The sequence below is a fragment of the Coturnix japonica genome, unplaced genomic scaffold, assembly GCF_054131305.1.
Source record: "Coturnix japonica strain WE unplaced genomic scaffold, WE-NBRP24 Scf039, whole genome shotgun sequence".
NCBI classification, from domain to species: Eukaryota; Metazoa; Chordata; class Aves; order Galliformes; family Phasianidae; genus Coturnix; species Coturnix japonica.
This window is the reverse complement of record NW_028188942.1, coordinates 2,474,926-2,496,788: the sequence shown is the minus strand read 5'-3', so window position 1 is coordinate 2,496,788 and position 21,863 is coordinate 2,474,926. Positions and strand designations below refer to the sequence as shown.

At 49.7% G+C, this 21,863-nt stretch overlaps 1 protein-coding gene and 1 long non-coding RNA gene across 2 annotated transcripts; one reads left to right on the top strand and one right to left on the bottom strand.

The window, feature by feature from the left end:
- Nucleotides 1-1,295: 1,295 nt before the first annotated feature.
- LOC146753217 (uncharacterized) lies at nt 1,296-8,075 on the top strand. Its single transcript, XM_085530772.1, has 17 exons — nt 1,296-1,414; nt 1,600-1,679; nt 1,885-2,010; nt 2,281-2,360; nt 2,629-2,740; nt 3,051-3,140; nt 3,381-3,485; nt 3,669-3,821; nt 3,977-4,128; nt 4,396-4,543; nt 4,709-4,846; nt 4,966-5,142; nt 5,399-5,554; nt 5,706-5,807; nt 5,925-6,027; nt 6,266-6,325; nt 6,592-8,075. The coding sequence occupies exons 1-17, from the start codon at nt 1,312-1,314 to the stop codon at nt 6,738-6,740; spliced, it is 2,034 nt and encodes a 677-aa protein (XP_085386898.1). The 5' UTR covers nt 1,296-1,311; the 3' UTR covers nt 6,741-8,075.
- A 9,217-nt stretch (nt 8,076-17,292) lies between these two features.
- On the bottom strand, nt 17,293-19,993 carry LOC146753216 (uncharacterized). The gene is made up of 3 exons (XR_014940171.1): nt 19,807-19,993; nt 19,014-19,057; nt 17,293-17,368 (listed from the first exon to the last, which is right to left on the bottom strand). It is a non-coding gene; the product is annotated as an uncharacterized LOC146753216 (long non-coding RNA).
- Nucleotides 19,994-21,863: the final 1,870 nt, after the last annotated feature.

Here is a 21,863-nt window from a genome sequence, read left to right as displayed (position 1 = left end):
ATAGGGTCGCGTGCCCATTTTATTTTATTTTTCATTCATGATGCATAGAGGCATTCCCCAGACAAAGTGAGCATTTCTCAACTGGACTTTCTAGAAATGAGCTAGGCAGTGAAAATGGGTTTGAAGCATTCCTAAGAGCCCCGCAAGAGAATGCTGAGAGTTAATCTGGCACCCTCCTTTGGAAACGTCCGTTGTCTGTCAGCTCTTCAGCTGTGCCCTAACACCTCCCATTGCGCTGCCACACCAGGATAGAATTCCAAGCCCACACTGAGTCCTGGAATGTTGTGGTGCCGTGTTGGAATCAGATGTGACCACGTGGTCTTGGCTCCCCGCCTTGTGGGGGGTCATGGTGGACCAGGCTGTTGGCCGTTGGTGATGTCATAAGCGGCTGGAATGAGGGGAGGAGCGGTGCGTTCTGTGTTCCTTTGTGGGTGAGCTAGTGGTCGGAGTGGTTGGTTGTCTTGTTGTTCTTGTGCCTTTTGTGCCGTTAGTGCTGTTAGTTAGTGTTGTTAGTTAGTGTTGTTAGTTAGTGTTGTTAGTGTTGTTAGTTAGTGTTGTTAGTGTTGTTAGTTAGTGTTGTTAGTGTTGTTAGTTAGTGCTGTTAGTTAGTGCCGTTAGTTAGTGTTGTTAGTTAGTGCCTTTAGTTAGTGCCTTAAGTTCGTGCCTTTAGTTAGTGCCTTTATTGCCTTTTTCTTCACACCGTCGTGTGCAGCAGCTTGTAGGTAAGCTGAGCTGACGTGGGATGGATGGGTGGGCAGTGAGGTGTTGAGAACTGCTGGCTGTTTGAGCTCACAGCACCGTATTGCTTACTCTTGACCATCAGACGTAATTTTCCCCGGTACACACGTTCCAAAGGGGGTATCAGTAAAGTTGGCACCTGTCCCGTGCTTCTTCCATTGTCTTTGCTCAGTAGTGGAAGCATTGTAAAGTTGCTGGGCAGACAGGCATCACGTAGCCTGAGACTCAGCATGTCTTGCAGCAAGTGGATGGGACGGTTGTGCTGTGTGTGTTATTCCATGGATGTCTTAGCCCTGCTCACCGACCTGCTCTTTCTCTCTCCTCTCCTCACCCTCCGCCCACTGCCTCGGTGCAGCTTTTGCTCTCATTCCATCTGAGCAAAGCGACAAGGAACTGCTGCAGATAGCTTGAGGTGATCTCACTGCCAGGTACGTGCCATGTTTTGTCCCCGCACATGGTTTTGCCTCAGGGTATGCGAGGGTAGTTCTGACGAATTGTACCCATACTGTGCTGTGTGAATACAGAAAACAGAAATGTGTTTCCGTTCTGTTCCAGCACGTCACAGCTGCTGTGATGGGCGTCGCGTGCATGGCCGGGGAGGAGAGTGGGGCTCCCCAGGACAGAAGATCTCCAGCGGAGCCCTACCAAGTTACGGAGGTGATGCCTCTGCATGCTGGTGAGTGAGGTTCTAAAGCGGGGTGGGCAGGGCTGGGGCAGCGAGTGCCCCCTGCTCCACACCAGGAACCCTTGTCACGGGCAGACTGTGCCAGGGGAGCGAGCCCAGGGCCGGAGAGGGCAGAGCTCCTTCTGCTCCCGCCTGCCTTTGGCCCCTCTATAGCACTGCTCTCTCTCCTTGCTCAGATGCTGAATTGCTGCCTCTGTCTGATGTGGAACAGGAGGCAGTGGACTTCATCCAAGCCAACACCATCAGCATGGAAATGGTAAGAGCAGCCATCTCCATCGTGGCTATACCTGCATCTCCAGACGGTCCCTTTGGCTCTGCCTTCAGGCTGCAGGAGGGCTGATGGCCGGGCAGAGCTGCTGCTGTCCTGCAGCTGTCCTGTGCTGCTCCACACCCCGCAACGCCTGGTCCCCCTGGCCATGGCTGTCCCCACTCACACTCCTCGGTCTCTGTGTGCTTGCCAGGATCTGGTGCAGAAGCTGCAGTTCCTCAATTCCATTTGTATACTGTGCAGCATGGCTGGACAGACGAGCCTCACACTGAGCCATGATATCTTCTGCTTGCTGAAAAATCAGTGCAAGAAGATTGAGGTGAGGGGACATGGCACCCAGGTAGCTGCACCCTGTGAGAAGGACAGGACAGGGGGAGAGGGAGGCAGGGAAATGATGCACAGACACCCAAGTGCCCCAGATGGGACTCCAGGTGCTGCTGAGAGCTCAGCAGTGGAGGTGGACAGCAGCACCAGTGTGCCAGTGTTTGTCAAGGGCCACTGGGGCGACTCAGGCCCTAGCGGCCAGTGGCAGGTTTGCTGTTGCTGGGTGCTGGCAGCTGCCAGGTGCCATCCTGATTGTGCTTTGCAGGTTCTGTTGCGTGAGGAGCCCATGGAGCAGCTGAGCACCGGCCTGAGATACTGCTGCATGAACACCATTGCTGCCTTGAGGTACCTGCCCAGCCCCTGCTTTTGCCAGCACATCCCCCAGGCACCATCCTGGTGGCCCTGATGCAGCTCCCCACTAAATCTTGGCCCTCGCCCCAAAGCTGGTGACATCAGGACTGTCCTCTGACCCAGAGCAGCCCCGTAGGGGAGGAGGCACCTCCTGGCAGGGCTCCCCATCCCTCTCAGGGAGCCTTGCCCAGGGGAGGACCTGTTCCAGCCCTGCCTCAGCACCCAGGCACCGCTCCTAGCATCAGTGTCTCTCTAATTGCAGCACAGTTAATGCAGTTACAGAGGAAGAAATACTCCATCTCTTCAAGGTGTGCTGCAGCATCGTCTTCTATCTTCCTCCAGCCAGGGCCTTGAACATTTCCCTCTACAACCAGGTATGTACTGGGCAATCTACTGTTGACCCCATGCCTCTGGGCTGCCGCTTGCATTACTTGTGTCCAGAGATCTATCAAGATGTTTGTGGGACAAGGTAGCAGCCTTGCTTGCCCTCACCCCTCTCACTCTTGCCTTGGGCTTGGCAAACACCCTGTGTTGTAGCCTGCTCTGAGTGCAGCAGCCTTGCAGGGTGCCCCTGTGCACAGATCTGTGGGTATCCTTCCTTGGCAGCCAGAGGGGTTCACAGCAGTCTACTGGGTATGAAAGGGAACCCTGAAAGACTTCCACAACCCACTGTTCTCTTTACAGACCCTGGAAGCTATGGACGACATGCTGCAGATTGTGCTAGATGTCTGTCCCATTGCCAGTGTCAAGAGTCGGCTGCAGGGAATCTTGGAGGTCTGTCTATTGTGAAGTTCTGCCCCCACAGCTCCCTTCTAGTAGTTTATCCCACTCCATGGAAACGGCACTGGCAGTAGTTGGAGCCAGCAAGGGACCCTGGCGGCAGTAGCCCCATGATGGGCTTGGCTTAAGCTCAGGGGAAGCCTGGATGGATGCTGTGATTCCAGCTAGGAGCTCAGCAGACCTGCAGTGGGCATCAGCAGCTCCCAGGCTAACCAGCAGCTCCTCTCCTCACAGGTGCTGCTGCCTTTCAGCATCTCCAAGACACAGGCTGTGTGTGAGAGGGCTTTGGGGCGCATCTCGAAGCTTAGTGGCTTCATGACCAGCAGTTTCTGGCAGCAGGTAAGGAGACATGAAAATTGTGTACCTGTGAGAAAAGCTGCGGCTCAGGTGTGAACCCTCAGAATGCTTTTGACATGAAGGGAGGGTCTTTATCCTTCCTTTTGCCTGTGCTCATCCTGCTCCAGATGCTATTCTCTCATTCTGTTTAACATGCCTTCCCTCCTTTTTTCCTTCTTACTGCAGCCCCTTGGAAAAAACCTTGCCTCTTCTCAGAGGACAGACATTGCCCTTGTAACCCTGGAGAAGATCATTGGGGACTATGGTTTTGATGAGAAGAAGTGGGCTGAGACTATGCTGGATGTGCTTCGGAGAAACCCTGGCACCTGGCTGATGGATGTAAGCAGAGTGAGGCAACCCTGCCCGCCACAGCTCTTGGGAACTGAAGCCATTTGAAGGCAGCAATGAGCTGTGGGAAGGGCAGTAATAACAGCCTGGGAGGCAAATGGCTGCAGTCCAGTGGCAGCAGCAGTCTCCCTGTGTTCTCACAACAGGTGCCAGAGATTCTGGGATTCATCCACGCCAACCTGAAGATCCAGAGCACATCAGTTCAGCAGATCCTGCTCTCAGTGCTGGATATGCTGACCGTCCAGTTTCCCAGGGATGTGCTGAGGAGTGTGTTGACCGACCTCCCACAGAATGACAGGTATCAGCCCAGACAGCCCCACACATTTGTTCCATGTGAAGAGCAGGGCTCAGAAATGGTCTGGCTGCCAGAGCCAAGGAAAGCTGCAGGACATCCCAAGGAGCAGGCCCTCCATCCCACTGTGCTTTCCAGTGCTGGTGGGCAGCTCAGGGCTGCAGCAGCCAATACCAACCATGGCAGCCCAGAGCCCCCCATCAGGCTCCTGCCTGAGCCATGGTGCTGTGGCTAAGGCAGCCCTGCTGACGCAGCATTGCTCTCTGTTTATAGCACTACCCTGGACATACTGAAGAGTGTGCTGACCCTGCTGGAAGCATCCAAGCGGATCTGGGATGAGCTCAGCAGTGTTCTACAGGACCAACAGCTGTGTGAGATATTGAGCATCAGCACAGAGGAGTTGGGCCTCCTTCGCTTGACTGTGAGTTACTGGACAATGCACCGTGCTCTCCTTCAGAGCACTGGTAGCTCAGGCTGGGCTGTGTCTCCCTAGTGCCCTGCCTTGAGCTGCCAGAGCAGCCAGGAGCTGCAGGGTGCAGGATGTCCTGCTGCCTCTGCCTGCCTCTCACTGCTGTGTTGGTTTCAGGCGATGCCTCCCACTGAAGAGCTGGTGAAGGAGCTGTGTAAGCCAGCACTGCTCCAGAAGCTTCTGAATGTGGAAAGCCTGCCAGTGCTCTGGCTGGTGCTCAGACGTCTCGTGCTGCTGTCTGATAGACCTGAGACGGTGAGCAGGACCTTGTCAAACAAAGGCCTCATGTTGACAGCCTGGCGCTGGGGCAATGGGCAACACTGTGCCTTGGCATCTGTCCTCCTGATGGAAAGGAAATTGTGTGTTTTGTACAGGCAATTGAAATCCGGGCCCTGCTTCCAGGCGTCATGGAGAACCTGCTGTTTGCCAACACAGCCATTACTGTGAAGGTGCTGAATATTTTCAGGAATGCAGTGCACCATCTGGGGAAGAGGCATGCCAGTCCGTTTGCTCTGGAGCTGGCTGAGAAGATCCTGCCTCTTTTTAATCACGTAAGTCTGTTGTGGGAGGCTGAGCTCTGCGGGTGGGTGCTTGACAGGAGCGTCTTCTCCTTTCTTTCCTTCTCTGGGCTCTCAGGAATGACATGTCCTGTGGGCTCTGTAGCACTGCTGGCCGTGTCCCTGCTAGTGCAGCTTGGTTGTTCTTGGTGATGTCAGGCCCCTGTGCTGGGGCTCAGCCTACACTCATGCTCACCATGGGCAGTGAGAGTGTGCTGCTGAGGTCTGAGGTCCTCCTGTTCTCCCTCAGGCATCATCTGAAGTGCGAGAAGGTTCCATCCGCCTCTTCATGGATGTGATGGATGCTGTGCTGTGGTCTCAGAAGGGAAGCATGAAGAAGATCGTGCGCAGGGCCCTGCACCCTCTGCTCTTTCACATGAGTGACGAGACCCTGAGCGTAGCACAGGTACGAATTTCAGAGCTGAGCAGTGTGCAGGCAGTGGTGTGCTGACAGTTCAGCTGTGATGTGCAATTGAGAGCAAGTTCAGCAAGCATTCAGACACTGGGATGTGTGTCTGTGTGTGTGGTGCCATGTCCCTGCATCTGTTGTTCTGCAGGCATCTGGGGAAGCCCTTGTGTCCTGTGCAAAGTTCCTGAAGTGGAAGGAGCTCAAGCAGCAGACCCAGCAGAAGAACACAGTGGGGATCATGAAGTGTTTGGTGAGGACAATCTCACAGCCCCCACCTTTTTGCTGGGGGAAAGGGGATGCTGGAGGAGGGGTTGCAGCAGCAGCTGTGGCTGCTCTGCAAGCCCCATGCTCTTGTTCTCTTCTTCAGCTGCAGCAGGACAGAAAGGGAGTGGAAGGGTACCTGCAGCAGAGCCTGCCATACCTGGAGGATTCTCAGGCCTCCTTGCGATGCGAGGCTGTCAGATTCATTGGTGAGCCCAACCCCTGTGTCCCTCTTTGGGCCCTGCCCTGGCAGGAAGGCACAGCCCTGAAGCCCCCAGGTACAGCCTGCCCATGCCGGTAGCCACAGTGGGTGCCTTGCTCAGGTCCCCCCTCAGGTGCCGTCCCTGCCTGCAGCATGGAAGGGGAAGCAGCTGGGCTGGCGGGGTTGGGGTCTGAGCTTCTGGCAGCATGTTGGGGAGTGGGTGTCTGACAGAGCTCTTTCCCTAGGGCTGATTGGGAAGCACGCCAGGGAGCAGAGTGAGGAGATGCTGAATGAACTCTGCAGTGGTGAGTGAGGGCAGTGCTGTGTGTGTTGGGGCTGGGGGCAGAGCTGGGCAGCATGCAGCTGTGCTTTGCCCTGCTGCAAGGAAATGCTGCAGGGGCAGAGGAGCATTCATGGCAGTCCTGAGCAGTGTCTTCCACTGACCCGTCAGTCTCCCGTGCTCCTCCTGGCCAGGAAAAGCAAGGAGTGGGGCTGGCAAGGCCCAGAGTGGAAGCTGGTGGCTCTCTGTAGACTGGGGGTCCCATCTCTGCTCTGTTTCCTTCTGTTGCAGCCCTTCAGCCTTTGGAAGATGACCCCCATCTGACAGTCTGTTCTATGGCATCTGAGACCATCCAGAAGCTGAGACACCAAAGGCAGAAGGCGGCACCAGCACGGAGAAGGCTCCCAGCACTTTTCCGCTGGTCCTGCATAGCCTTCTGAGGGACAATTCTTGTTCATTAACGTTGCTAGGACACCTGTACAGCAACGTTGCTGGGACATGTGTTCCTGTCACGCAAGACAGACCCCCTGAACAACAGCGGGAGCCTTGGAGCACAGACATCTTGGAAGAAAGAACAGGAACCAAGCTGGTTAGAACTGGGTCTGTAGTTAGCGATTAATTAAATTGAAAAGCACAATTGAAAGCCTTTGGAAGGAAGATCTGGAGAATATGACCACTAGAGAGCAGCACGTATGCACACAGATGCAGAACTGATCATAATTACACTGACTAAATTGTAACTCCTCATATGAGTTCTTGGAACTTAAACAAGCAAGCAGAAAAGTTGTGGTTTATTCTAGCTTTTGCAAAGCCGGAATGCTGGGCAGCAAAGCTCCTGCTTGCTTATAGTGCTGTGTGCCTGGACATAAGTGTCATGTGGAAAAAGACAAAGAAACACATTTTCTTTGCCTATGTCTTGGAGAGCCAGGAATCCAGAATTCAAGATCTTTGCTTTTGAGTTTGCAATTCAAAACCGGATTAGAAAGGATTCTGCAGACTTTCTTTGATGACATTAGACTCTTCATTAACAACAATACTGTTTCTAATACTACTAATAACAGCAACACAACAACAAAATAATGGAAGATGAAGGAAGACATGGGGACAAGAGTCACTGGAGGAAATTTCTCCTTTGAACTGAATTGGTGTTAGTGTCCCCGTGCACAAGAACCAAGGAGAGAGCAAGCATGTTTTGTACTCTTCAGAATGCAGTGTGGTTCATCTTATTGTCATCCAAATGAGACCGGGATTTCACTGCATTGTTGGAAATGGGAAAACAGTGCCAAAGTTGCATGTTTTGAAGCGGAAAAATAGTAATTTTAAAAACCCACAGCAACAGAGTAGAGAAGATCACCAGCAAAGCCTGTATCACTTGACCTCAGAGTAAAAGCAACAGTCAACCAAAGAAGCGGATGCTGATCCATTTCATGCACTTTTGTAAGGATGTGAAAGCGAGCAGACTTACCTGAAGGTGGTGTAACGTTAGTGGTAAACATCACCAAGCTCCCTCCAAAAGTGGACTTGACCTTTTGTCTCTGCGACCATCTACGTACAGAGGGAGCTACTGGAGAGCTGTGCTCGGATCCTTCAGTTTTCATGTCTCTTACCATCTCTCTTCCAGGAGATCTTGCGAAGAAAGGCTTTTCCTGTGAGGATGAAACACAGATAGGAAATGTTACATCTAGTTTTGCTGTGGGAGTTTACCTCTGTGTGTGACACATTCATTCTTCTGACAGCTGCTAACACTCAGTTTATTAATAAAAATCATACCTTTATTACTTTGTGCCTTGCAGATTAATCTGAATGTAAGAAAATCGGGTTGACTTTGTTTGCTTCGCTCAACACTGGCCACATCAAGATAACAAAGGACATTGTTTTCAAGAATAATTGCAGCTATCTTCCAGTTGGCTTGTGCTTCTGTGTTTCTGAGAAACACCATCTAGCAATTTCTTTTTCTTCTTTTTTTGCACGAGTCCTGGATGCTGGTGTGTGTTGTGCTCTGTTGTTTGCTGACCAGCAGGTGAGAGGACTGTGTTTTGTGTTGGGTGTTGAGTTTTGTCTATCTCAGGGGCCATCCAATTGGATCCATCCTCTTTTTGCAGTGTTTAGGGACAGTTAATTTGCTGTTGCCTGGAGCTATGTGTGAAGTGCAGGACTAGAAGCTGTGATCGCTGAATCTCCTTGGATGAGCCCCAGCTCAGGTTCTCTCACACCAACCAAGAACATTTTTGCCAGCCCTGTTGTATTGCTGCAGCTCAGTGACCCCGACAATCTTCCCATGGAGTGCCGAAGACGGAGGTGGGAGCCTCCTTGCTGAGATCTGCTAGCAAAGCCCTGAGCGGCTCTAAGGTCGGAGCCTGTTGGGTCGGTAACACTGTGTCATGGTTTTGTGCTGTTGCTGTCCATATTCCACATCATAACATCACATGCAGTATGAATCATTAATTGAGGGTATAAATAGTGGAATCATGTACAAAGGAAAAAGGGTTAAAGAGAAAGTAACTTTTTGTTTATAACTGAACAATACGGATTGCTAAGGGAACGTTATATGGTATTAAAGGTGTTTGAATGGGACAAACTGTTCTGATGGTATAAGAAAGTGTAACTGAGGGTATGTGGAAGTGTAATAGAGGGTATGTGGAATTGTGATCGAGGGTATGTGGAAGTGTGGAAGGAGGAAGGCTGAGGGACCTGGTCTAGGTCCTGCTATCCTGGAAAGGCAGCCTGGGGATCTGGCAGTGTGTGTGCCAAGTGGCTCTGTGTGCCTATGGGTGTGTACTGAAGGGCACCCAGAACTGCCACTTCCCCTTGGGACATAGGCTTGGAGCATCAGTTGCTATGTTACTCTCTGAGAAGAGGATTCAGGCCCCAAGTCTTGCGTCCAGCTTGGTGATTTGGATTGACTCTGGGGCAGCAGTGGATGATCTGCAGCCCTGCAGCTGAGTGCATGAGGCTGATTGTGATCTCTGCTCTGCCATGTACCTACAGCAAATCCCAAGAGCACACAAAGATTGGGTCTGTACCCTGGCCTTCATCCCTGGCTGCCCCATGTTGTTGAGTGCGTACCAAGGAGGCGTGATCAAAGTCTGGAACATGGATAACTTCGGCCCAGTTGGGGAGATCAAAGGGCAGCCCCATCAACGCCATCTGCACCAACTCCAAGCACATCTTCACTGCCTCCAGGTGAGCCTCGGGCTTGGTGCTCCCCAGATCCTGCAGGAGGTGAGAGTGCCCTGTGTTGACTTGTCATCCCTGGGCCTGGGTGGGTTTGCACTGAGTGGGGCCAGGAGCCTGGAGGGCGAAGAGGGCAGAGGGGATCTTGCAGCTTTCTGGTCCCTCAGTGCCTTCCTCTCACCTTGCTGTCTTAGTCTGTCCCCTGCCCGCTCTCTGGGATATCCCCATGCAGGGTCCCCTCTTCCCTGGCGCTGGGCATCCCCTGCTGTTCTTGGGGAGCATTTTGGCAGCAAGACTCTGAAATCCACTCTCTTTTGTTTGTGCAGCAGCCGGAGCTGCGCATCTGACCTGGCTCACCCTGAGCTTCCCTGCAGAGATCTCTGAATCCCAACTGCAACGTCTGCTGACCCTCTGCTCTTCCCTGGGTACCCACTTTGCTCTGCAGTGGGGTGGGGAAGGGCTGCAGATGGGTGAGGATGGAGATGGTTGTGCCAGGAGCGGAGTGTGGACGGGTTGGACCCTGATCCTGCACGACTCCCCCACGGCTGCACACCTGAAGGACAATCCTACAGAGAACGATGGTGCATGGCTGGAGCCCTTCAGAAGGCTGAAGGCTCAGCCCAGGAGTGTCAATGAGGACGCAGCCTCTCCAGCTGCCCTGCTCATGTTTCTCTGCTCAGGGGGCCGACGAGGCCCTGGTCTCACACTGGAGCTTTCTTCTACCTCTCCTGTGGTCCCTTGGAGCATCCCCTGCTCCATCCTGCCCTGCCCCGCGCTGGGCTCATGGGGGAATGTGGGAATACAAGAAAAGCTGTTCAGAGCAGCAGCTGTGGAGCCAGATCAACAGCCTGAGAACCAAGGACACCTCTGGAAGGAGAAGAAGGGACTCACGGCTCTGATTGGATATGTTAGAAAAAAAAAAACTTGTGAAGGTTTATAATGGATGTGAGAACTTGTAATAAAGGATTTGGATCATTCACATCTGAGTCCGTGCTTCAAATGCTGCAGGGGAATGGCTGCGTTGAGCCCTGGGAGTGGTATTCTCTCCTTATGCGCTCTCACTTCCCTTTGGTCACTGAAGAAACGACTTTTGAACTCGGACTTAAGGATTTCTCTGCATGATCCCATTGGTGCTGAACTCGGATCTCAGAGGAGCTCCAGGATGTGCCCCATAAAGCACAGACCAATTTCTTTCTGCTTTCTGCAGCCCCGTTTGTTTCGTGTCACCAGTCCTTGTTGAAACCACTGCAGGGTGGGAATTTCTGCACACCTTGAAACAGGAGCATCTCTATTGACTTGATGGAGTCTGTCTTTTATCATTCTGGGGATGGGGGGGGGAAGAAGAAAATGCAGTTTCCATGGCCTGGTGGAGGGCACGATGGCATGCGCAGGGTCACCCTGCCATGGACAGGATGGTGGCTGCTCCTGGGTCACAGCTGAGCCCCGTGCTGTGGGGCTGGGCAGGATGGATCACAGGACCCATGGTTGCCCTGTGACGCACAGCACTTTTACAAAGTAAAAGAATCAATTTCCTTAAATATTGAGCATCCATACGTAAATTGCAGCCTAGTGGAATCTTTTCCTATCCAAACAGAATTCTTTATCTATTTCTGTTACATAAGAAAAGCAAATAATTTTTTATCGGTCGACTTTGAAATTCAGGCAAGTGTTCACTTGAAGTGTTATGAAGTGTCAGCTTTTCTAGAGCATTTACTTTTCATGCTCTTAATTTCTCATTATCTCGCCTTATTCTCTTGCCACGTCAGTGTTTTCATTCGATGGCTTCCATGTGACAAGAGCTCTTGCTGTGTGAGCGATACAAATGTAGCTTTAAAAGTGGTACAACTTGCTATTAAGGCAGCTCCCCTCGGGAATTCCTTAAAGCTGCAGTGAGACAAGGGACACAAGAGAAACTTTGCTATGCACAGCAGGCTGAGCCCTCCTGCAGTCCCAGCTATGGAGTGCTCTGCACAATCTGTCTCTTTTTGCTCCTGATGTGCAGAGGTTTGATCAGCTTTTGCACCAGCAAGAGAGAAGTGGCACCTCACACTTATATTTCTGAATATTCTTGCTGCATTCAGTGGGATGTAAGCAATAAATAAAGAAATAAAATAAAAATATTATTGCTTTGGTTCTCAAAAAAAAAAAAAAGAACTGCCCAGCTTAATTTTGCTCCAGATCCTTCACTGCTTTGTTGCCTTTCACTGGACAAGATTTAGGGCCTCAATATCTTTCTTATAGTGAGGGGTCCAAAACAGAACACTGATAAACAGACCAGTACTGTGATCAATAGAACTTGAGGAAGAAATTCATCTTTCATGAGGAGCTCCTCTTTGCACAGCACCAGGAACTAAGACAGGTGTTTGATTATTTCCTGCTATGAGGCAAAGATGGATCAGCAGATACAGCTGGAATCTATCTCTCTCCTCCCCACTTTATTCCCCACCTTCAATTCTTTTTGGAAAGGAAATGCTGCAAATCTGGACTTATTTGGGAAATCACCGTGCACACAATGAAGTGAGAAAGCACCGTGCACATGAACAAGGCAAGATCCTGGATCAAGCTTTCAGTGGAAGGGAAATGCCTGAAAGGATTGAGCAAAGTCCTGGCGAAAAATACCTGGGGTTCCTGTTGGTGGGAAGCTGAACATGAGCCAGCAGTGTGCTCTCACAGCACAGAAAGTTAACCATATCCTGGGCTGCATCAAAAGAAGCACGGCCAGCAGGGCAAAGGAGGCAATCCTGCCCCTCTACTCTGTGCTGATGAGGCCTCATCTGGAGTACTGCATCCAGATGCAGAGTCCTCAGTACAGGAGAGACATGGACCTGTTGGAGCATGGACAGGTCACTGATACATGCCATAGAACTGATTCAAGGGCTGGAACACCTCTCCTATGAGGACAGGCTGAAAGAGCTGGGGCTGTTCAGCCTGGAGTACAAAAGGCTCCAAGGTGACCTGAGAGCAGCCATGAAATCCTTAACAGGGGAAAGTAGAAAGAAATACAAATAAAAGAGATTTCCATTAGGATATTTAGCAACACAGTCAGTAAGGGAAGTCAGTAAGGCACAGATGATTTGCTACATACTACCAGAAGAAGAAATAAATATTACAATTCAATGGTAAATTCAGTTGTATTCACTTTTACTTCTTCATAGACTAAGATCTGAATACATAGAAAACCAAGAGAAAATTTATTACAGGGATTATAGCTCTTTCATTAAAAATGTCTGAAACTTAATAAAGAAAGTCAGCCAGGGATGGATTTATTGACCATATCAAATATGACCCCTGACTTCAATTCTTTGTGTTGCTTTTTACAAGGAAATGTTCTCTTGGCAGTGGGGTCAGCATATTTGGTGTTGAAAGATGCTGTAGAGCAAGGACTGACTCCACTCAGACATCAGGATGCCCAGGACAAGTAGGGTTCCCAAAAGGGGAAACTACAAGCTGCCATCAACATCTCAAAGTAAAATCTCTTGGAGAAGGCAGGTTTGTGCAGAGCCAGAAAGATCATGAGGCTGCAAACACTTTCAAGGCATATTATGGTAAAAGCGAAGTTCTCCAGCACATGTAGATACCAGGAGGAGAGAGAAGGGGGTCCATGCACTGTCACTGTCTTTCCTCTGATATTCTATATAGTTCCATAGCAAATTAAATTCTTTGGCAGGTGAATTGCTGTAATAACAGAAGTAAAATAATAAAAAAAGCCATCGCCTGGGCACAATGAGGCACACTGAGAAACAGTGAAGGGACAAGAAGGAGAGACCTCAGCTTCCTCTGTTGTGGGTCTTCAAAGTGCACCTGCAGCAGTCAGCTATTTTCCCTTATTATTTGGCTCTTTTCAAGATTTTCTTTGTGATACTGTTTTTATTTTTTTATTATTTTTATTTTTCTGTTTCCTAAGAGTCTCTACATGTTGTAGGTACTTCCCTCATCCAAAATTTCCTTTCTTCTTACGATAAAAGAATACAGATTATTCCCTCAATAATGGGAAAGGACAAATAGAAGCTGCTTCACCCCATCTGAGGTCAGGCTGTTTCCACACATAGGAAAATTGCAGGTAAGTGGAGGGGATTTTATCTAAGTGTAGGAACCAGGGGTGAAAATGTTGATTTTCTCCTCTATGAGAAGGGCAGAGCCAGCCATGCACACCCACAGAGCACAGAGCTTTTCATTGCTTCTTCATTTTTAAGTAAAATCATAGGGAAACTGTCAGACAATCAATGTGCAGAAGTGGTACAATCTCTTGAAAAGCCACTTACAGATCTGCAAAACTTGCAAATAACAATTTTCTGTTTATCCAATTGTTTTCCCATCTCCAGATAAGACCCCGTGCTCTGATCCATTTTTTGTGCGTGCATCAACAGATTTACAAAAAGAAACAAGTCAGCAACTGGCAATTTATTCAAGGTGTTGAAAGTATCAGACAGTTGGTAGATTAGAAAGCAAACTGATTCCTCCAGAATTTCTTGGGGGACTCTCAGGAAATGGGATCCAGTAGGAGCTGGTCTGAAGTGGGGACTACTCCATTTCTAAGGAACTGTACATCAATGAGGAACTAGTTCAATGCTTTCTCAATCAAAGAAAAACCTGACTTCAGTACACGTCTGACCAAATGCCCAAGCTGTACAAACCTAAGTCAAGGTGTGAATGCAACTCTCTGAAAGGAAATTTTGTCATTTATTTCATTTATTTCATTAGTAAACATGGAAGTTTGGTGGCCCTTCCAGGCAGGGGGGCTGGAGCTTCATGATCCTTGGGGTCCCTTCCAACACGGGTCATTCTGTGATTCTGTGATTCATTTCTCTGCATTGACAAGACTATCTTCCTTGTGTAAGCAGAAAGAAGAGCTGCTGGAGAGGAGCTCTGCTGAGAGGGACCTGGGCGTCCTGGTGGACGACAGATTGACCATGAGCCAGCAGTGTGCCCTTGTAGCCAAAAATGCCAGGGGTGGGTAAAAGATCTAACACACATCTCTATGATGGGGGTGGCCCAATCACTAGCAGTGCTGCGCTCAGTTGTTCTGCTTGCCTGCTCCTCGAGGAGTTAGGAGAAATCTATGCCTGTTGCGTGTTCGAGTGCGTGTGCAATGCCATGTGGAGGGCTTATCACAATAAAGATTGGCGGATTTGCTGCATAGACCGGTCAGAACTCAGATCTGCGTTGTGCTTCCTGCGGCACCAAACGCCCAACAGTGGCAGTTCCGAGTATTGGCCAGCAGGTGGCAGCAGAGACCACGGAAAGAACGTCTGCGGGACAGACCCTGGGGATCCGTTCTCTTTTGATTATAGGGGAAATATATTGAAAGCTTCAGATTTCATTAATCTTTGTGGGAATCATATAATGTGCAACTCAAATCTACCTCTTCGTGCAGTGACTGCCTGTAAATTTGCTAGAGCCTGATATAATATGGCCTTGTGCTTTCCGCTAACTCACCTTCATTTCATTTTCATTAAATTTGCTTGGTAGTCAGATTTTGGTGTGTGGATATTTTAAAACAATCTAACTGACATTGGCAAAAAATTAAAAATAATAAAAAAATGCACGACAGCATCAATTGTATCAATTTTTATAGATAAGATAAAGAAGAGCAGTTTCCCTTAGTTTTCTGTGCCTCTTTACTTTCTTACCCTCTCCCCTTGTGTGAGAAACTCTCAAAGTCAAAGATTTCTAGTTAGGCAAAGATGGCAGCGATAGCAGCAGTGCTTATTCATTACTGCAATACTGCGCGCACATCCCCTGTTGGCAAGGGAGAAATTGCACACCAGTCAGTGAAATCAATTCTGTTCTGTGCCCTAAACCCAATGCAGGTGATGCTCTCATGGCTCTCATTGGTTGAGCATCTCAGGCTCACAGACTCCTCCAGACTGTTGCTAGGATTCATTTCCCCTGGAGAAATGCTGCGGCACACAGAACACCTTTGTATTGCACTGACTGCTGCCATGCAGCATGGATTTAACACACCAAATCCAGAGGAGCGTGACTGCATCTAACTGCCCTGAGAAAAACTACTGTAGCTGAAGAGATGAGGAGGCAGCTGCTCATCTGCAGAACAAGCTGTACTGCCAGACATTGGGCCAGGTGAGCACCTCCTGCTGCAGCGTGATGATGACAGGGCTGGAGATGATCTGCAAAGCCAGCTTAAAAGTGGGAGACATGAGTCAACATGGCAGGAGGACAGAGGTGTTAGGGAGCAGCCAAGGCATCAAAGAGTATCAAAAGGCTTTGAAAGGTATCACAAAGCGACAGCCAGGAAGACTGGGATTATCATGAGCAGCAACCTGGATGCTAGAGATTATTTGCTGCCATACAAAATGGTAGAGATCTTGCTGCTGACATCCCAAAGCCATGCAAAATGGGAACCCAGAGCTCTGCCTGCACGAACCCCACAGCCATAGCATTGCAAGCTGAGCTGCCTTGCTGTTTGTTGCATTCATCCCAATCCCTGTGAATGAAGACTCGGAATGCAGCCAAGGCGATGATTGAGCATGAGAGTGACTTTATTCAATAAAAGACAGGAGGGCTTGAGAGGTCAAGGGTGAAGATAGGACTCCTCTTGTCAAGATGAGAGTGGCTCAGAGCTGGTGCTGCTGCCTGGTGCCTGGGACTGGCAGCCTGACTCTAAGTCCCCATCTAAGATGCTCAGCTTCACCTCACTGATGCTGCCCTGCTCCTGCATGGTGGTGCTGCTGCTGGGGCACTCGGGCTGTGCTTGGGATGGGCAGCACTGCAAAGGCGCTGGGTCACAATCCAGGCAGGTGACTGTGGTGTCTGGCAGGCTCAGGTCAGGAGCTTCAGCAGAGCCAGGAGATATGAGAGCATGAACGTGGATGAGCCCCTTGTGTCCATCACTGTTACCATGTGGAAGGCTGTCATCCGAATTGCAGCGATTTGTGCTTAATAAGAACTCTCCATTGATGGAAACACACTGCACATCACTACTTGGTTTGGATCTTTGGGGTTGACAAGGGCTCAAATTATCTAGGAAGGCACAGAAACACAAGGGTTAGTGTCAAACGTTTGCAAGTTGAATCATGCAAGAGGTTGCTGATACTTGGTAATAGAGTGGCGGCAGGACGAAGCAAATAAGCTTGAAGCAACAGAGCCACTGTCTTGAAAGTGATCCTCGTGCAGGTCCATAAGTTTTGACTCTGCCTGGACTTCATATGGGGCAGTATGACATCACAAAGGGGTGATATGATGTCACAAATGGGCATTATGACGTCACAAATAAGCATTATGATGTCACAAAGGGGCACTATAATGTCAAAAAGGGGCATTATGACATCACAAATAAGCATTATGACGTCACAAAGGGCATCATGACATCACAAAGGGGCATTATGACAACACGAAGGGGCATCGTGACGTCAGAAAGGGGCATCGTGATGTCAGAAAGGAGCATTATGACATCACAAAGGGCATTATGACATCACAAAGAAGCATTATGACGTCACAAAGGGGCATTATGACATCACAAAGGGGTGTTACCATCACCCTGCGCCCAACTCCTCTCTCCCTCCTATTGGCTCCCTCTCCCACCAATCCCCGATCTCCCCTCCCCTTAGGCATTGAATTCTCTTCTCACTACCTCCTCCCAGTCCTCTCCTAGGAACAGAAACCATTCAGATTCTACAGCAAACTACAGCATCTGCACTGCAAGAGCACACTGAACCACCTGCAACAATGAAACATGGTTTTGGAGAGTGGGTTTGAAAACACACCTTTAGACAGCTGTCTCCCTGTAGCCAAAAGGAAACCAAGCAGCAAAAGAAGAGTCCAGCCTGAAACATGCCCATGCTACTAGCCCAGGTTTTTCACAGTCAATGCAGAATCCATCCTGTTCATGAGGTGACAAATGACCAGTGGGTCTCCCCTTGCTCCACCCCTTCTCCTTCAAAGCCAGAAAAAGAAAGAAAAAACAAGCTTCTGTACAGCTGCCGTTATTTCTGACAGCGAGTGTAATCACAGAATCATAGAATGGCCCGGGCTGGAAGGGACCTCAAGGATCATGAAGATCAATCGCCTCCCTGTCCCTGCTGGCCATCCCCTCTTCTGATGGAGCCCAGGGGACCATTTGCTCTCTGAGCTGCAAGAGCACGCTGATGGCTCACGTTCTGTTTTTCATCCACCAGGACCCCCAGGTCCTTCTCTGCGGGGCTTCTCTTAAGGACTGCTCCTCCCAGGCTGTACAGATGCCTGGGATTCCTCCAGCCCAAGTGCAAAACCTTGCACTTTGCTGTGTTCAACCTCATTAGATTCACCTAGGCCAACCTCTCGGTTGAGCTCCCTCTGAATGGCATCCCTTCCTTCCACTGCATCAGCCGCACCACTCAGCAAACAGCAGAGGGTGCACTCCATTGCATCATTGGTGTCACTGATAACCATGTAAAAAAGCACTGGTCCCAAGACAGACTCCTGGATGACACCACTTGTTATTGGCCTCCACCTGGACACAGAACCATGAATCACCACCCTCTGTCTGTGGCCTTTCAACCAATCCCTTATCCACCAGGTGGTCCACCTGTCAAATCCACATCCCTCCAGTTTAGAGATAAGGATGTGGTGGAGGGCCATGTAAAAGATCTTGCTCAAGTCCAGGTCAATGACATCAGTTTCCCTCCTTTTGTCCACAAATGCCGTCACTCCATCATAGAAGAGCACCAGATTGGTTAGGCATGGCCTTCCCCTGCTAAAGCCACACTGACTGTCTTGGATCACATGCTCATTCCTTATGTGATCAAGCATGTCTTTGAGGCGGATCTGTTCTTCACCATCTTCATCACAGTTCTACATTTGAATCAAATAATTGGTGTTGCTGTCACCAAGAAAACCTCTTTGTCTTCTACTCCTGCTGCACATCTGTGCTTTCACCAGAAGCAAAGGGAGAGGCCACCTCCTAGATCCAAATTTTAAGAAACCAACACCCAATAGGTGTCATCTGAAGTAAAATAGGAGAGAAATTAAGATGACTCTTTTGCATCCAGCTTGGATCACTCCCTCACTCAGGCACACCACCATCAGATCAAGGAGATGCTGCCTTCAGCTTAGAGACTGTATGGGAAATCACAGCTTGAACCTCTGATTAATCAGCTGAGGCAAGTGTTGGGCCAGCTGCGGGAGCACAGGTGAGAGTAATCTAGCTGTGCTCCCAGAAGGGGTGGACCTCGACTGCACCTCTTCTGAGACCTCACCTCATTTAAAGGCTGACCACCACTAAGGCAGAATCTCTTGGAGACTGCTCCCCAGTTGAGACTGCCTCAGCTTTCTGGTCAAGGCATCAACATTGGTCAGTTTTCCTTTGCTAATAATCTTTGACTATTTACCACCATCTTGGTTAACATCTTTTTACTAGCCACCCTTACAGAGACCATAAGGGCTTGGGCTTCCAAACTCTCAGCAAGCATTTGGATCAGACAGCTTCCTGCTGGGGAGCCCCCTGCATCACTGCTGCCTCCTCGTGTTCCGTACCCGCAGATGCTACAGAGCTCATTAGCATGGACTTCCTTCCTCCCCTCAGCAGCTGCTCCTGCACTCACCTTCATTCCTACTCAGATACCGGCCGCTTCCAGCACCAGCTGACCTGCAAGACACAGAAAGGAAAGGTGGGAGTCATGCAAACGCACAAGCCCAAGGCTGCATCACCACTACGTATGGCAGCCTCGGGAAGTCAGCTGCAACTACATCCTTTGTCAGAATGGAAACAGGCACCGTCAATTAAGTGTGACCTCTGAACTCATTGCCACCATCAGAAATAGGCACTGAAATTGCTCACTTCACTGCAGCTGGTTACCTCCTGATTTTGGGTAAATGCGGACACTGTCTTGAGGGCTACCAGAAAAACGACATCAACTTCATTGTAGGTGGTTAAGCTTGGAAGCTGGACTTGAGCAAGAAAAGTTTCTCAGCTCACAATCACAGAATTATCAAGGTTGGAGAAGACCTACAAAATCATCTGGTCCAACCATTACCAATACTTCCCGGATAAATCATACCTCTCAACACAACATCCAAACGTTTCTTGAGCACTCCCATGGTCGGTGACTCCACCACCTCCCTGGGCAGTGCTATCCAATGCCTGAATACCCTTTAGGGGAAGTAATATTTCCTAATGTCCAGCCTGAATCTTTCCTGGCACAGCTTAAAACCATTCCCTCTAGATCTATAACTGATCACACGAGAGAAGAGGCCAAACCCCAGCTCACTACAACCTCCCTTCAGGACGTTATAGAGAGTTATAAGGTCTCCCCTGAGCCTGCTCTTTTCCAAGCTGAACAATCCTAGTTCCCTCAGCAGCTCCTCGTAAGGTTTGTGCTCCAGACCCCTCACTACCTTCGTAGCTGAAGACGTTCCAGAACCGCAAGGTTTTCTTGCAGGGAGGGGCCCAAAACTGAATAGGTCAAACATCCTTCTCTCCATCATTGCTGTCACGTGGAAGGCTGTCCTTGGAACTGCAGTGACTCATGCATCCTAACTGCACTCCATTGATGGAAGCACAACGTGCATCATTGCAACTTGCTGGTGGGTTCCTGTATTGGCAAGGGATCGATTCACCTGGAAAGAGTAGATACACAGCATTTAGCGTCAAACTTTCACTGTCCAAGGAGGCAAAGGCTTGGTGCTGCCTGTCAAGCAGGTTTCAAGCAGCTTGTGAGACTCATCTGGGAAAGACAGGAGTCAACCAAAGATGTCAGGCACAGGCTTGAATGCCAGAAGGAGGTACAAGCCCACTGAAAGCATGAATTCTACCTGTGTTGCTGACAAGCAGTGTTTTGAAAGCTGGATTTGCACCCTTACCTGCCAGGACCAAGATTTCTACTTCAGAGGGCTCCCTGGCACTGCTCTGCAGTTGTTGTTTGGCCACAGGGGATGGTTTGCCCAGGCAGAAGCAGGAACGCCAACTGCCAGCTGGTGATTCCTTCCTCTTTCTGGAAGAACTCAGTCTGGAGAGAAAACAGAGCATGTTGTCAGTCGTGGTGGAGGGTGAGGGAAGAGCTGCACCGAGCCCTTGCCAATAGTTGCCTGTTCCTGGTAATGCCTGCTTTCTGCTGAAACACAGCTTAGAAACACCCTCTGTTTCAAACAGCAGAGGATGCTTCCATTCCTACAGCTCAGCCCTCAAGTCCTGCTGGCTACATTCCTCTCAATGATTTCAAGCAAGATTCGGAGCATGTGAGCAAAGGCTCCACAGCCGGACAGGAAAGGAGCTGGCAGGCGTAACTGCTTTCTGAGGAACCGTACAGTTATAAGGGAAGCTCAAAAGCATCCCTGACTCTTACGTTAACACCTCCTCGGCCTCAGCTCACTGCCACCTTTAATTTCTAGTGCCAGCAAGTCTGACCAACAGCTCTGCTTACAGGAGAAGCACAATTGGTTTCAGGCACATGGCCCTGAAATCATGAAAACCCCAAGATTTCCATGTACAGCCAGCACAGAACAGGATAGACGCCAGCATGGCTTTCTGCATCTTGTGACTGCCTGCCCAACCAGGAAGGAAAGGCACCTTGTGTGGCTCCACTGAGGCCATAGGGCAACTGTGTGTTAGTTGAATCCTCAAAGATATAATGGACAAAAAATAAACCAATAAAAATCATCCGAACAATGATGGTAGGGGCTGGAAAGGGAATTCCTCTTTCTTTATCTTTCAGATGGAAAATCAATGATTGCGTTGAAGTTCCTCAGTACAGCTGCAGGCCCTTCCTCCACTTGTATCTTGCTGCTCCGTGTTGCAACAGGAGAGCTGCTCTGGCCTCTCCTCTCAGCCTGTGCCGCCTGCACGGTGAGCAGCTTTGTGGATGGAGAGACCCACACAGACTTGGGCCCAGGCAGAGAACTGTGCCCTGCAAGGGAAAACCACAGCTAAGACAGAAAAGGAAGCAGCAGCACAGCCATCCCCATTCTGCATATCTCTCAGAATTGCTCATCCGAGCCACTGGAAGAAGAGGAGCTCAAAATAACTGTGTGCTCAGAGGTATGCTCGTGGCAAAGGACACAGCCACAATTAAGAGCAGCTCACTGTATCTTAAGAGGCAAACAAAAAGCCTAGAAAAACTAGGGGCCAGAGATCTCAGAAAGCATCACTGCCACACTTCAATCAAGTTTCACCTGCTTGCAAAACATCTTAAGAGCAGTGATGGTTTTCTCCATGTAAGGCTTGGACACTCTCAGGACCCATCAACAGGGCACCATATTCTAACCTAAGCCCAGAAGCCTGCTGTCTCCTCAACAGTAACAGAATTTTCAAAGGTCTTGGAGAAGCCCTGGATTGGATGAAGCTGTCAGATTTAGATCAAGCTAATGGAGGAAGATGCTCACCTACTCCCTCTCCCATGGCTGGTGTGGATTTGGAGCAGAAAAGGACGTCTGTGTAAATAGTACTGTTGAAATAT